The 15,794-nt window shown below is 35.9% G+C and overlaps 1 protein-coding gene across 1 annotated transcript in view; it reads right to left on the bottom strand.

Annotated features, from left to right (window-relative positions):
• Positions 1-14,894: 14,894 nt before the first annotated feature.
• LOC145247500 (uncharacterized) overlaps positions 14,895-15,794 on the bottom strand; it is a 32,851-nt gene continuing 31,951 nt past the window's right edge. Inside the window, exon 5 of the mRNA XM_080109312.1 lies at positions 14,895-15,093. Coding sequence (XP_079965438.1) covers positions 14,949-15,093 — 145 coding nt within the window. The 3' untranslated portion in view covers positions 14,895-14,948. The remainder of the gene's footprint in view (positions 15,094-15,794) is intronic.

Raw genomic sequence — 15,794 nt, 5'->3', positions numbered from 1 at the left:
GTGGTTCTCGGTTGATTAACTGTGTCTAACTGTGTCGGATATATACTCGAGAGTCAAACAATGATAAGAATATGCTGTTGTCATAACCCTAGTCATAAGTAACAGCTCCTAGATCAACGGACATTTGAGCCAGGATAATCATCACCAATATCATATGGTAACGACCTATCATCTTTCCAGTCGACTCACTTAATCATCAAACCCTTCTTAATGGTCACATGTTTATTTGTTACTAGCGAAGGGGGAGGGGAGGCGGCCGGTCTTGCTCGGTAGTAACATATGCTTAAATATACTACAAAATACGCTTTCCAAATGATCGCTACATAGGAACGTTGTTTTATGGCGTCGATAATGTAAACACAACTTTAATCTCACATTTCCATTATTTTTGTACGCTGAAAAAAAATTAAAAACATCTTACTAGATTGAATAAAATAAAATATGCATTAAGTTCGCTTGAAAGCCAAATCACAACGTAATATTAGGAAAATAAACAAATATTTTACTTGTTTGAAATTTATAATATAAATATATTTCAGAGCCAAACTCCATCGCCATTCTCCTACTTTACAACATGGAAAGAAAGAAAAAGAGAAAAAAAAGAAAGAAAACAAAATACTGAGGATGGAGTTTGGCTCTGAAATATATTTATGTTATAAATTTCAAACAATTAAAATATTTGTTTATTTTCCTAATATTACATTGTGATTTGGCTTTCAAGCGAACTTAATGCATATTTTATTTTATTCAAATTAAAACAACGTTTCTATAATGGAACTCGCACCTTTGATATTGCTATATTATTTGAAGCTTCTTCTTTTAAATGCCACAAATGTTATGATGATAATATTACAGGTCATCCTCGACCCAGGACTGTACCCTAACCAACCAACACTCTGACAGTATAGATAGTGGTCTCCCTTGATACTAGCGTGCAAGTACATATATTTGGTGACGGTAATGTCCACTACAATAATTGGCTTGGTTTCTCTACTTACATAGACACAGCTGGGAGCATAACACATAACTTCTATATATCTAATTTCCTGTCGCATTTCCGACCCGTCTTCCAGATCAATAGGATCAATAAGCCTTACTTATAGATCTATTTCTGACAACAATTCTCAGACAGACATATGCACGGACTTGGAGTCTAAATTTGTAACACTCTCCCCTTGACTAGAAAAATAAAACTAGAATCAGAAAACCAGGCCTTTATGTGTTTTAGCTACCTATATTTTCTCTACCACTCTCCCTCGACCCAAGACTGTACCCCAATCAACCAAGTCTCTGACAGCATATACAGCACTTTCCCTTGATACTAGCGCACATACATGTATTTGGTGACTTTAATGTCCACCACAGTAATTAGCTTGGATTTTCTACTTACGGTCCTGGATATGACCTTAAACTATATCCAATGGTGAGGCCCCAGCTTGTGGGCTTTGGGGAGTGTGGAGCCACCCTTTAATTGCCATTGCTCCCAGGTCCATTCTGACCCGGAGTGGTAGTACCTGTTAGGGTCTCAACTATGAGTTAAATAGAAACAGACTTGCGAAAAACAAATATATTCTATTTAAAAATTTTTCTTAAATCACCAGATTCGGCATTAAATAATCTGGAAAGGGTTGATATGGCGCCAAACAAAAACAACCAACCAACATTCTCTACTTACACAGACATAGCTGGTAGCATAAAACATAGTTACTCTACATCTCATTTCCTATCACAGACAGTTATATTTCTGACCCATCTTCCAGATCGCCAAGATCAACAAGCTTTACTTCTAGATCTATTTCTGACCACAATTCCCAAATGATTGTGTAACAAATGCCCATAGCCCACAAATACTGATCACACTGTGATAATGGTAGAAATCACCCTAAACTCTCGACCCAAAGTTGAAGAGCCATTACTCAAATCAACAATAGTACTATAAGAAGGCTGACTTGGAAGCCATTAGGGATCTCATCAGAGATGCCCCATGGGGAAATATCTTTTCTCTTCCTGTAGAACAGTGAGTAAATGAGATCACAGAATGGTTCAAAGCAGCAATGTGGTTCCCACACGTAAGTTCTATAGCAAACCCCACTCTCCCCTTCTACTTGCGCAGCTGCCATTGCTCAAAGGTGGCACGCATACCGAAGATTTATCCAACATAAGTTCAGTAAAACCAGGCAAAAGTTTATTGAAGCTAGAAGTAAGTAACTGCAAGAAAAAAATAGCGACAGTTAAGAGAGAATACACTGAAACCATCAGAAAACGCATTGAAGCACAGAAATTAGGAATTTATAAAAAAAATTTACAACAGTGTAGTAAATAATCGGCACACTAGATGATCTGAAAATCACCTCTTCTCAAATGCATGAAATCATAAAAAACCTAGACACCTCAAAAAACCTGATCTCATCCCGATTGTACTATTAAAAAAATGCTCCGTTGAGGTTTCTCCAGTTCTCTCAAAACTTTTCAAAAAATGCCTTAACGAATCATGCTTTCCTGATTGCTGGAAAATTACTTCAGTTTACAAGAATTCTGGCAAAAGAACCAACCCATTAAGTTATCGCCCCATTATTCTCCCTCTTTTCGCCAAAATATTTGAGTCCATAATTAATCAAGCTCTAGTCCACCACCTTATATTTTTCTAAACTTCTGTCCGACCAACAATATGGATTTAGGCAAGCCCGTTCTACTGCAGATATCCTAACTGTAATCTCTGAATGTATATACCATACACTGGATAACGCAAGGGAATGTAAGGCAGTAGCCTTACATATATCTAAGGCTTTTAATGGTGGTATGGCACCAGAGTCTCTTCATGAAAATCAGATTATATAGTATTACTGAACAAATACTTAACATAATTATATCTTCCTTAGATACAGAAGAATCCAGGTTGTCCTCGATGGTCGTATATCAAAACAATATAATATAAATGCAGGTGTACCTCAGGGATCGATCCTTGGACCTTTATTATTCCTGATATTCATAAATGACTGGTCTGATAAGATTGTCTTTGAGATGGGTATATTTGCTGATGACACCACGCTCTATGGCAGGCATGAGGGGAAAACAAATGAACACGTATCTAAGGCAGTAGCGGAAACCCTAGAGGAGCCCTCTAGTCTGTAGTGGAATTGGGACAAAAGTGGATGGTAACATTCAATGCTACTAAGACTAAGCTTGTTTCCTTTAATAATTACAAGAAATCTTCTCAACCACTAATAGCTATGGCTAATGATACATTACCTGAAAGTACTTCAAACACCTTGGCTTAACGTTCACAGGGAACATGAGTTGGAACAGATACATTGAGGGTATTACCAAGGCTGCTGCAAGGAAGGTGGGCTCTCTCTACTGTGCTAGAAAATTACTTATGTCCAAAAGTATCCTACCCCTCTACAAGGCCACCATTCGCCCATGTATGAAGTATTGTTGTCACATTTGGACTGGTGCATCTGCTGCTAGTCTCTCACTCCTGGACAGGGTTCAAAAGAGAGTCACCAACCTGATAGGTGAGCTAGGCTTCAGTCTCTTTCCTCTCGATAAAATGTTAATTCTCTCTGCCTGTTCTACAAGTATTTTAATGGTATGTGCTCTGACGAACTACAAGCCCTTGTATCCCCTCAACGTAAATACCTCCGACAAACCTGAAAAGCAGCAAAATTCCACCCCTATACCGTAGAGATTCCCAGATGCCAGAAAGCCTTCTACTTTAATAGTTTCTTCCCTAGAACTGTTAGATTTAGAATTCCCTTACAGGTTCATGCTTCCCCGACTGTACTGACATGCAGAAGTTCAAGTATAATGTAAACAGACATCTTGCTGCTCAACTCCCTACGTAGTTTCCCTGCAATTTATGTCCCAGAAAGTAGCCTCCTACATCAAAGTGGCAATGTGCCATGTAATTAAAAAAAAAAATTAAATTAAATTACAATTACATCATAACGAATTTAAGTCTGTCCTGTGCATTGACGGTACCTAAAAATCTGTATGTTGCATATACCCGTGACGGAAAGAAAATATTATGCACCAAAAATTGTATAAATTGATCAAGTAGTTTTATTTTCAAAAAAGAAAATCTAATTTTTTTTTTTTGCAAAACTACAAGAAATGATAGCGCGGCGTCATCTTGAAAACAATGAAAGAAGAAGGGAGATAACTCCAAATAATTCAAATTTCCGATATTTAAAGATAAAGCGATTCTGAACATGAGGAGGTGGGGTTAATTCAAGTAGATTTCGTATTTATTATTACAGAGACAATTTCTATTGTATATTACATTGAACCTTATATATAGTCGTGATTTTCCAAAGTTAAATAATTTCATTGATAAAATATATATGTGTGTGCATATATATAATTTCAGCCCGGCATTGCCCGAGTGTCTGGAGGTGTATGTTGACCAAAAAAGAAAAAAAAAAGTGGTCAACTTTTTTTTTAACTTTGACCCCTATTATGACCTCTTAAAATTTATTGTTTTGGGCTCAAATCAAGTTAAAAAGTTTGATCCATGTCCAAGGAACCTATATTCAAAATTTCAAGTGTTTAAACCCAAAATTGCCGGAGGAGTTTGGTAGAGTTCTCAAAGGTCAAATCGTTGAACTTTGACCCCTTAACAGCCAAATTTCTGGCCGAAAACCGATCGCAAAGATTTTACCAAATCTCAGTACCCTGCATATAAAATTTCGAGTCTGTAGTCTGAAAATTGACAGAGTTATTGCATAGGGAAATGTACACAGACAGACAGACACACACACAGAGGCACACAGACAGACATACAGACACGTTCACTTATATATATATATATATATATATATATATATATATATATATATATATATACACACACACACATATATATATATATTTTATTAATGAAAGGTGAATCTGCATAGTTTATTACACTGTTATATATGCTTAATTTGCTACAGTTTGTGTCTATCTGTTACACCTCTGCATTTTATTACCTTTTATAAACTTAAATTCCCTTTATACACACAAACAATGTTTCAAGCAAACTACATTAACTTCTTGAGTTGTTTGAATTTTTGATAAATCAAGAAGTTTGAATTTTTGATAAATCAAGAAGTCCAACTATCTTTCTAAACCTATAAGATGATTGAGAAGACATTGCCCAATGCATCTCAAATACTTTTGCTATTGTAACGTTTTCAATACAAAATAAATGTCTTAATAGTCCTTCTCATTTATGAATCAATGACCAGTGGTATTAGATCATCCACAAAAAAATACAGAGACGTTCGCTGGTAGTTTCTAAGGTTTTAGTACTGGAGAGAATTGACTCACACAGGAGAGAGAGAGAGAGAGATAGAGAGAGAGAGAGAGAGAGAGAGAGAGTAAAGTAAATAATTATTTAGTTAACTCATCTACTTAGATTATAACACGGTCAGCCGGTCACTGGCATATGACCGGCCACACGTGTTACACTAAATATCTTAGAAACGTGAGGCTGGGCCAGTCATTAGGGTCGGTGTATCGAGAAGAAAAGCATACCTGAGATGTCGGATTCTTTTCTTCTTATTTTTTCTTTCGCTTTTTTTTTTTTTTTGTTAAATGGAGAGTAGATAATACACTGTGGTTGTGTTATCGGCAGCTTCAGTAACTCTCGCTTCATTCTCTCAAGTTGACCTCTTCACCCTGGTGGTAATCTGGCTGGAATCTTCTTCCTTCATCCTCCAGACCGCTTCGTTGTTTAATGGAGACATTTATGGTAGACACAAGAAAACACACAACACAACACAATCATAACATATACGATACATAACTATTTAATTTTACATTATGTATACAATATTTATTACAAAAACTTTTACAATTTACATATCTTCAAAATTAAACTAACTAACCTAACTAATGATGAGAGGAGGGGGGGTCCCTCTCCTCTCATTTACAGATGGACAGAAAATATGTGCTCACCTCATGCTGCCCGGATGAAAAAAAGAGGCCGATAGAGGATAGGGGATTCTGCTAAAGTATATATATATATATATATATATATATATATATATATATATATATATATATATATATATATATAGTTCTTGAAACTACTAGATAAACATTTTCCAAAAAAGCACAAGCTACATAAAATATTCAATAGAAATACAATTAAAATAAGCTACTCAACAACACCGTCAATAAAATCCATCATCTCTAGAGAACCAATAGAGAGGAAAAATGCAACATGCTCTTGCAGAGCCAAAAATGAGTGCTCGCTTGAAGGGATTGTAAAGCAGAGTCACTTGTATATGAAGCAACTGTAACGAATACATCCACAAACGTAACTAATAAATACATTGGAATGACGAAGGGGCCGTTTAAACAGAGATATTACATGCACAGAGCAAAAGAGAGAAGTAATACGGCTTTAGCAAACAAGATCTGGTAGTTAAAAGAAGAAGGTGCACCTTTTATAGTGAAATGGGAAAAAATCGAGCAAAAACCTTCATACTCCCCAGAACTAAAACAATGCTCGCTCTGCAATGCTGAAAAATATTATATTTTAAAAGCAACCCAAGAAGATGGATGCTTAAATGTAAGGAACGAATGCTTGAAGGACTGTATACATAGAAGAGGATCGCTTCTTATAAATTGGGATAGAAAAAAAGATAAAACGTGAAGATAAAAAAAGGGGGGGGTTTAGTTATAGATACATGCCAAAATATTTTACTTTATATTGTAGATCTTATCACCCATTTTAAACGAGATATAGAGAGTATTTTTAAGTTTAAAATTTTAAATGTTTTCAAACGTATTTTTAAATAGAGCGAGATCATGTTATACTTAATATACTTAAATATAAAAACGCCAATTTTTGACACCGTTTAGACCTATTTCAATTTAAGATTTATTACCGTTTTTAAAACGAAATTACATATAATTTTAAAATAACGTTTTAAATAATTTTAAACGTGAAACGATACTTAAATATAAACATATGCCATATTCTTACACATTTTAAGTCTATTTTAACTAAATATTATTACCGTAATTAAAACGAAACTAGAGATTATTTTAAATAAATCTTAAACGTTTTTAAACGCAAAGCGATACTTAAATATTAGTACATACCATCCCCTGGGCACTTCCTAGGTCTAATTCAATCTAAATTTTATTACCCTATTTTTAAACGAGATTAGACATAACTTCAAAATGAACTTTTAAAACGCTTTTAAACGAGACTTAAACTGATTGATGGGGGGGGGGATGCTTAAAGAAAAATAATAATATAGAAGGCATCATCCCATACTTTTTAATTTATTGCTTCAAATTTATTACCTTATTAAAGTAGCATAAAAAAAAGATAAAATAAATAAATAAATAAAAATTATGGTGTGCATATATAGAGTTCCGGTTCCGGTTAAAGACAGATGAGAGTCGGCTGAAGAGAGCCTGAGGCGGACATTAAGAGCAGTCTTCAACTACCGGGCTTGAAACCACCGGTACCGACTACCGATGTAAATTCCTGTATAATAATATACAAAAAATATATTGCTCTTATTTCGAGAAAGGTTTTTTTTCCCTAATAATAGAGCACTGTATGGGATTTCTTTTTCTACAAAAAAATACAAGTATATATATATATATATATATATATATATATATATATATATATATATATGTGTGTGTGTGTGTGTGTGTGTGTGTGTATGTGTGTGTGTGTATGTGTGTGTGTGTGTGTGTATATATATGTATATAAGCATGTCATCTATGCTGCCCGATCGTAACATATGCTTAAATATTATATTTTGATTCATACAGATTTCGTATCTATTATCATAGAGCCAAATCTCTATCGATTATTATATTGTACCTAATATATAGTCGTGATTTAAAAAATAAATGACTTGTATGCTATCAGCTAGAATCGAAACCAAAACATGGTTTTCAAGCGTTAGCATACATACAACAAGGTCATTTATATATAGTCTGTGTGCTAGAATGATTTCATACTAAATTCTACACAATTATGCAGACTGTAAAAACCATACATAAATAGAATTTAGCATAATAGTTAAATAAGACCAATTATCTAACTAGACATGATAAAAATGAATAAGTAATTAACTAATTAATAAGTAGTTAAACTTCATGTTTCTGCTTGCATATCTACGACTGAGTATATTAAGTTCATTTTAATAATTTTTAATTAAAACAGTAGGCTTTTAATATCACTGCAAGAGCAAAAAAAAAAAAAAAAATATTCACGCATAATTATGTGAGGGAAGATTATTATTAAAGGTCTTATATAAGCTAAAATGCTTGAACATTCTCTATCGGGATAGTTAAAGTCAACAAAAACAAAATAGAACAAAAGCATGGTTGAATTAAAAAATAAATAAATAAATAAATAAAAATACAGAACCCAAGATGCCCCCCCCCAACACTTCCCCTTAAGTACCCGGCATAAACCAGTTAGGACGACTAGTTCTTCCGTCTTCCTCGATATGAACTCGAGATCGCACGGTCAGACTCTTCCAAACCTAAGTTATGCCATTTTCTATCTATAATTTTGAAACCAACCTGTCTTGATATCGCAAAAACTTATGTATTGCAGACATTATTTTCGATTCATTTTTTTTCCCCCAGGTTTGACTAAATTTCTGAGCATTTCAACTGCACATATCTTTCTTTTACTCTTTTTTTCTGTTTTTTTTTTACCAAATTGTATCTGCACTATTAACTAAACACTGAAAAATGCCTTTTCTCAGCAGTATGCATTATTTCTTAACCAGTCTAAACTTAGTACCTAAGCCAAATTGTTCTACTCTTAACCAGCTTTTAAACGAGTTCGTCCAAACTAAATTAATACACCCCCCCCCCCAAAAAAAAATAAAACCCGACCTATATATTGAAAGTTCCATTACGGTATCTGATGAAAGTAAAGCTTGAATGCTCAAATCATTCTCTATCGAGGTTAGATAAAGCCGAAAAAAAAATATCCACGCATAATTATGTGAGGGAAGATTATTTCCAAATATTCTCCTAAACTGGGAATGGAGTAACGGACTTATATTAAGTAGATATTAATAAGTCCTTACATTCTTTTCTTCTTTTTTTCTTTCGTTTTTTTTTTTGTTAAATGGAGAGTAGATAATACACTGTGGTTGTGTTATTGGCAGCTTCAGTAATTCTCGCTTCTCCTTTTTTGTCCCTCAGTCCTCATTTCCAATGAGTGATTTTTCTGACAAAGGGTGAAGAAAAAGCTGCTTTCCAGGTCGGTAATACTTCGTGAACAGTAGCCTGAGATGTCAGAAAATTTTCTGTTTCCATGTCTATCCTTGTAGCCACGTCACTAGTAAGGGTGCTGGAGGTAAACATTTCATCTGGGCTGATGTTACCCGCCTGATAGTCAGGGACCCGAACCTTGGTTAACCACTAAGGAGGCTGTCCTATCAGCAGGTGTAAAGTACTGGGGCTGCTGTATTGCCATTTGGTGAATGGATTCTGGACCATGCAGTAGTTTCTGGTGGGGCCTCTCGATGCCATATTAGTGGGCAATTGTTACGGCTTTATCTTATCATGTGCTACAAAAAAATTTTTTTTCCTCTCTTCTCTCTCTTACTTTCCCTCTCTGTCCTACCCTAACCATATCTGTCGACCTGTTCCACAAACCCCAAAACCTCAACATGAAATATCTAAAAAAAAAAAAAAACACGAATAAACCTAGAACCCCATCTTCCAAAGTAGACCCCTACTACCATGTCTCCTTCTCCAACATCAGGGGTCTACGTTCCAACCTTCCAGAGCTTGAAACTCAATTATAGGAGACGAAACCGGACTTACTCTTCCTAAGCGAAACTGGCATAGGGCCGACCACTTCCCTAGATGAGTTCATAATTAAAGGATACTTTAACTTAACATCTAAATCTGACCCCCAAGATCGTTATGGACATGGAATATGCACCTACATTAAAGATGGCTTCCCGTGTGGTAGAGATATCTCCAGAGAAGACCCTAATTTACCTTATATGTGCTTCAGGGTTGCACTTGCTTACACTACCACATTCATATTTGCCCTCTATCGCCCCCACGACAGCGGGGTTACTGTCCTTAAGAGTATATATGAGAAAATTGACCATATCCTGTCTGCTCATACCATTCACATTTGCGGTGACTTCAATGTCCATAATGTGGAATGGCTGACCCACTCAAATAAGACAGATGATGAGGGAAGGTTCTGTCATGATTTTGCCATTGCCTATGACCGCACTCAGATTGTTCATGAACCCACCCGTGTACCTGATACTACTGGTCAGTATGCAAGCTTTCTAGACCTTTTTCTCACAACTTCCCCTGAGCTATGTTCATGTTCCGTTCTACCTCCCCTGGGATCCTCCGATCACACAGTTGTATCAGTTAAGAAAGAAATGAAATACAATAAGTCTTCAGATGTACCTCTCCACCGTACTGTATATCGATACTCTATAGCTAACTGGGATAGCTTCCGTACATTCATATCTGATCTACCTCTGCATTCCATGTTTAAAAAGGATGTATCCTCTATAGTATCAGACCTGACCGAATGGTTAATTGTAGGCATAGACCGATTCATACCTTTCAAAAAATTCCAACAAAAACCTAACAGCCAGCCATGGTTCTCCCCAGAATGTGCTGCTGCCATTGTGCACAGAAATCACTTTTTCCATAGCTACCAACATAATAGATGTACTGAGACTAAAGCTGCCTTCAGGACTCCCAGCAACCACTGTAAAAGAGTAATAAAAATGCAAGAGAGCTATATGCCCAGTCCATCGAATCCAAAGTAGCTGATCAGCGGCTTGGTTCCCACCAGTTTTGGCAAATAGCAAACAGGATCCTGAATAGATGCGTGCGTTCTATCCCAACCATCATCAATAGACTTAAGGTCATCTCGTCAGCATCAGACAAGGCCAAACTATTTGCCAAGAACTTTGCAGCTAACTCTACTCTCTGCGACGAAGGTCATCAACTCCCTGTATTTCCTCCTACAACAGACAACACACTATCCAACATACAAATATCTGTGCACGAGGTCGCCAAACTAATCAAGAACCTTGATTCCAGTAAAGCAACTGGCCCAGACGGCATTCTAATTAGAGTTTTGAAAAAGCTTCGACCAGAACGTGCCCCCATACTTACAAAACTGTTTAAGCGTTTCCTTAAGGAGAAATGCTTTCTAACATCCTGGGAAATCTCGTCAGTTTGCCCTGAATTTAAGAACTCAGGTGATAAGTCATCTCTCTCTCAGTACAGACCAATAAGTCTCTTGTGTGTCATGAGTAAGTTACTGGAATCCATATTAAATAAAAAAGTAGTCAACCACCTCACCAGAAATAACCTCCTTAGTAACATGCAATATGGTTTCCGTTCTGCTAGATCTACAGCTGATGTGCTAACGGTTATATCTAATAGGATTAGTGAATCTCTTGACAAAGGCTTCCTTTCTAGGTCAATTGCTCTTGACATATCAAAGGCCTTCGATAAGGTTTGGCATAAGGGCCTACTTCACAAGATTTCTAGCTACTGGAAATGTTTTCTCAATAATTAAATCATTTCTCTCTGATAGGTTCATAAGAGTAGTGGTTGATAGGCAGCAATCAGAGGCCCACAGTGTTAATGCTGGAGTCCCCCAGGGGTCCATCCTGGGCCCAACTCTCTTCCTGATCTACATCAATGATATCCCAAAACACATATTTAAATCATTCGTTGACATCTATGCTGATGACACAACCATCTACGGCAACACATCAAAGGCCATAAATGACAAAGCTCTCTCTGATTCCCTCTCCTCTGATCTTGCGTGTGTGGTTCAGTGGGGGAAGAAATGGCTGGTTACTTTTAATGCATCTAAAACCAAGCTCCTAACTTTACATCATCAATGCTCTGTTCCTCATCTAGCATCAATTGAAATGGATGGCTCTCGTCTTGGGGAGGCTTCATGTTTTGACAAGCTCCTGGGTTTGACCTTTACTCCTGACCTGAAATGGAACTAGTATATCAAATCTGTTGCCCGGGCCGCTGGGAAAATGGTGGGATACTTCTACCGCTCCAGAAGATATCTCACTACTGATGCAATTTTCTATCTCTATAAAAGCAAAGTACGCCCAAAGATGGAGTACTGCTGCCACATCTGGGCTGGAGCTTCAAAAAACAGCCTATCCTACCTTGACAAAGTACAAAATAGATTTTGTGGCTTAGTGGGGGATGCTCTCTTCTCTTCCCTACAACCTCTCTCCCACAAAAGAGACGTTGCGAGCCTGTCTTTGTTTTATCGTTATTTCCATGGCAAATGCTCGTCCGAGCGCCAATCTCTTGTCCCCCCTCGCCAATCCTTCATGATAAACACCCGTCTAGCTAAAACCACTGTCAGTAATTTCCCCCACTCTTTATCTGTGCCTAAATCAAAATGTAGATTCTATGAACATAGCTTTTTTCTGAGAAGTGTACGACTGTGGAATTCTCTTCCGTTTGCCTGTTTCCCACCTGACTACAACTTGGACGTCTTCAAGTCCAACATAAACAAATTCTTGATTAATCGCCCCCTTAAGTAAGACACTTTATCAAATCTCCAATACCAACTATTACTACAATATTATCCCATTGATTATTGTACACAAAATAACCCTTATCCCCGAATGGCTTCAAGGCCTTGATAAGTGGTGATCCCCATGCAAAAAAAAAAGAAAAACTCAACTTATGCATACATGATTATTGCAACGTCTTGTCAGACGAGTGCCACTCCCTCAGACACTGAAAGTTCATGAGCCCGAAAATGACATTTAGTCCTGCCGGCGAATTCACATGCTCAAGCAGACATGACACTGAAGACGGTCATTGGTATACATACATATATATACACGCACGCACACCTACATATGTACACATACATACACATACACACATACATATCACATACACATACACACATACATACATACATATATACACAATACATAATACGCACACATACTTATACATACATACATACGTGCAAACATACACAAGACAGTCATTGGCATACATACATACATACATATCTATAGACATACACTCATATATACCTATATACATACACATACATACATATACATACCCACATGCATACATACACATATACATACATATACATCCACATATACACACACATATACAAATACATACATACTTACACATACACATACATATACGTACACATATGCACATATATATACATACACTTACCTACATATACATACACATACACATATACATACACATATACACATACATATACATACATACACATATACACATGCATACATACACATACACACATATGTGCATACATACACATAAACACATATATGCATATAAACACATACATGCATACAAACATATATAAATGTTTATATATACACACACAAACATATATACACATATACATACATATACACACATGTACATATATAAATATACATACACATATACATACATATATACATATAATGATGGCAGATCAATTGTTACATGCATCCAGCATTTCAGGCCTACACACGTCACAGCTTTTTTATCGCCACAGGACTTTTTTTTTATAGACAAATGCCTGAGGGAGTATCTATACAAAGATGATGTTACAGAGTTTTAGCTTTGTACGACAGCTAAATCTCTCTCTTGGTTCAAAATGTTGACATCCAGCAACAAGCAAGAGCAAGATAGCCAGCAACAGGTCAAATTGCAAACCAGATTAATGCGGGTACTGGTATCCCGCTTTGTGTTTTTTTTTTTGAATCAGAGACTTGCTTCTCCTAGAGGGGCCTTCACCACGGCTTACGGGAGCCCTCTCCACCCCACACACACATGAAAATAAACACATGCATACATACAGATGTATGCCAACATACATATGCATGTGCACAGACATGCAAATATGCACACGTATATGTATACATACACATGCATATACATACATACACATAATACACACGAAGGAACATTCCAAAAGTCTTAAATACTCAATGATCAGGACGACGATGATGGTGATGGGCACGATTAAATGAGATTGACAAAAAAAAAAAAAAGGCACGGATTTACACCTTGTTCTTATTTTTACAAAAAAGTTTGTCTATAAGACTAACACTTCTGCAGTAGAAAATGATGATGATGTGGACAATTTAACACATTATTTCACACATAAAATCGACAACCGAATCAAACGTAAACACAATCCAACCGTCATGTATTAAAGACGCTTACACTTAAAAAAAAAAATAAATAAATAAAAAGTTTGGTTGAGACTAACACTTTTGCAGTAGAAAATGATGATGTGGACAATTTCACACGTTATTTCTCAAATAAAATACATACATACATACATACATACATACATACATACATACATACATACATACATACATACATACATACATAATTATTTACTATAATAATTATTAAATACCTACAGACACTAGTGTTTAATCCTTTCGGGAATCATCAGTGCAGGGTGTCACGATTAACACCAGTCGATAGATTCAAACCTGGTAAATGAAACCATCTCTGGCTTCATTTAATCCATTCGGCTACTGTTAACCGTGAGGGATACTCTGAATAACTTGACTTGTTAAGGGGTCATAATAGGGTTCAAAGTTTAAAAAATTGACCGCTTTTTTTTCTTTTTTTTTTTTTTTTTTTTTTTCTGACATACACCTCCAAACACCAGGGCAACGCCGGGCTGAAATGCTTGTTTATGATATATTTGTTTTTGGACAACTTTTTCGAACTTTTGTCGATTGGAATACAAACCCAAAACTTGGATAAAGCTGTTTTACTTCGTGAGAAATTTTTATACCTTGTAGCATAACTTATCTTTGCCTGTTTGCCATTAAAAATAAAAATAAAATACGACAAGTACATATCATAAAATATATTGACTTTATTAACGTTAAGAGACGACGAATCTATTAGGATCATGATGAGCTTAAACAAGTACAATATATTGGTATTTCAAACTGGTCGAATTCCAGTGGAAGAAATTCGTTTTTGCCATTCTTAAATTTAACGACTAGAATAGACATTGTCCGGTTTACCAATTCACAGGCTCGACATTTTCCCCTAAAAAGAAAGAAAGAAAAAATTAGACATCTCTCGTATTTTGAGAGTGAGGTAATCGATATGTGCTAAATATCGGTTATTACCGTGATGGGACAACCAGATGGGTTTTATTTAAAAAGGAACAGAGAAATGATCAAACGTTTCGTTTGATAAGATTTTCTGAGCTAATAGCCCTGATGTCCTGGTGGTGGTGGTGGTGGGGGGGGGGTAACTCTTGCAACGCCCACGGTTATCCCCCTTTTATTGTTTCAAAATATTACAATATCCTAACATAATTAATCCTAATGAACGATGGGTCTGATACCGGAAGTAATACAACAGATCTAAACAGAATTTTAATTACCAAAATACGGTACTTGTACAGTTAATCAAGACATTAAAAAATTGAAAATATCGAAAAAAGGTTATATTGTACGTATCCCTTATGGAATGAATTCTCCGAAAAAAAAAATCACTTAATTTCATCAAGTAGTTTGTTTTTACAGTGAAAAAACAATTTGTTATGATATCGAGCAAAAGGTTCGATTTTTAGGAAGAAAAGCTCGTATTAAAGATGGGAAGGGAGTGTCGGCGCTTTATATGGAGTTATCTCCCCGTGGCGTGTTAAAAATTTCTATAATGGCTGATTTCAACACGCTCTCATAAAAACGTGTTTTTCTGCTGTAAAAAAAAAAAAAAAAAAAATACTCGATCAAATTAAA

The sequence above is a fragment of the Euprymna scolopes genome, chromosome 25 (assembly GCF_053919585.1).
Source record: "Euprymna scolopes isolate OS-2025 chromosome 25, ASM5391958v1, whole genome shotgun sequence".
Taxonomy (NCBI): Eukaryota; Metazoa; Mollusca; class Cephalopoda; order Sepiida; family Sepiolidae; genus Euprymna; species Euprymna scolopes.
This window is presented reverse-complemented; position numbering and strand designations above follow the sequence as displayed.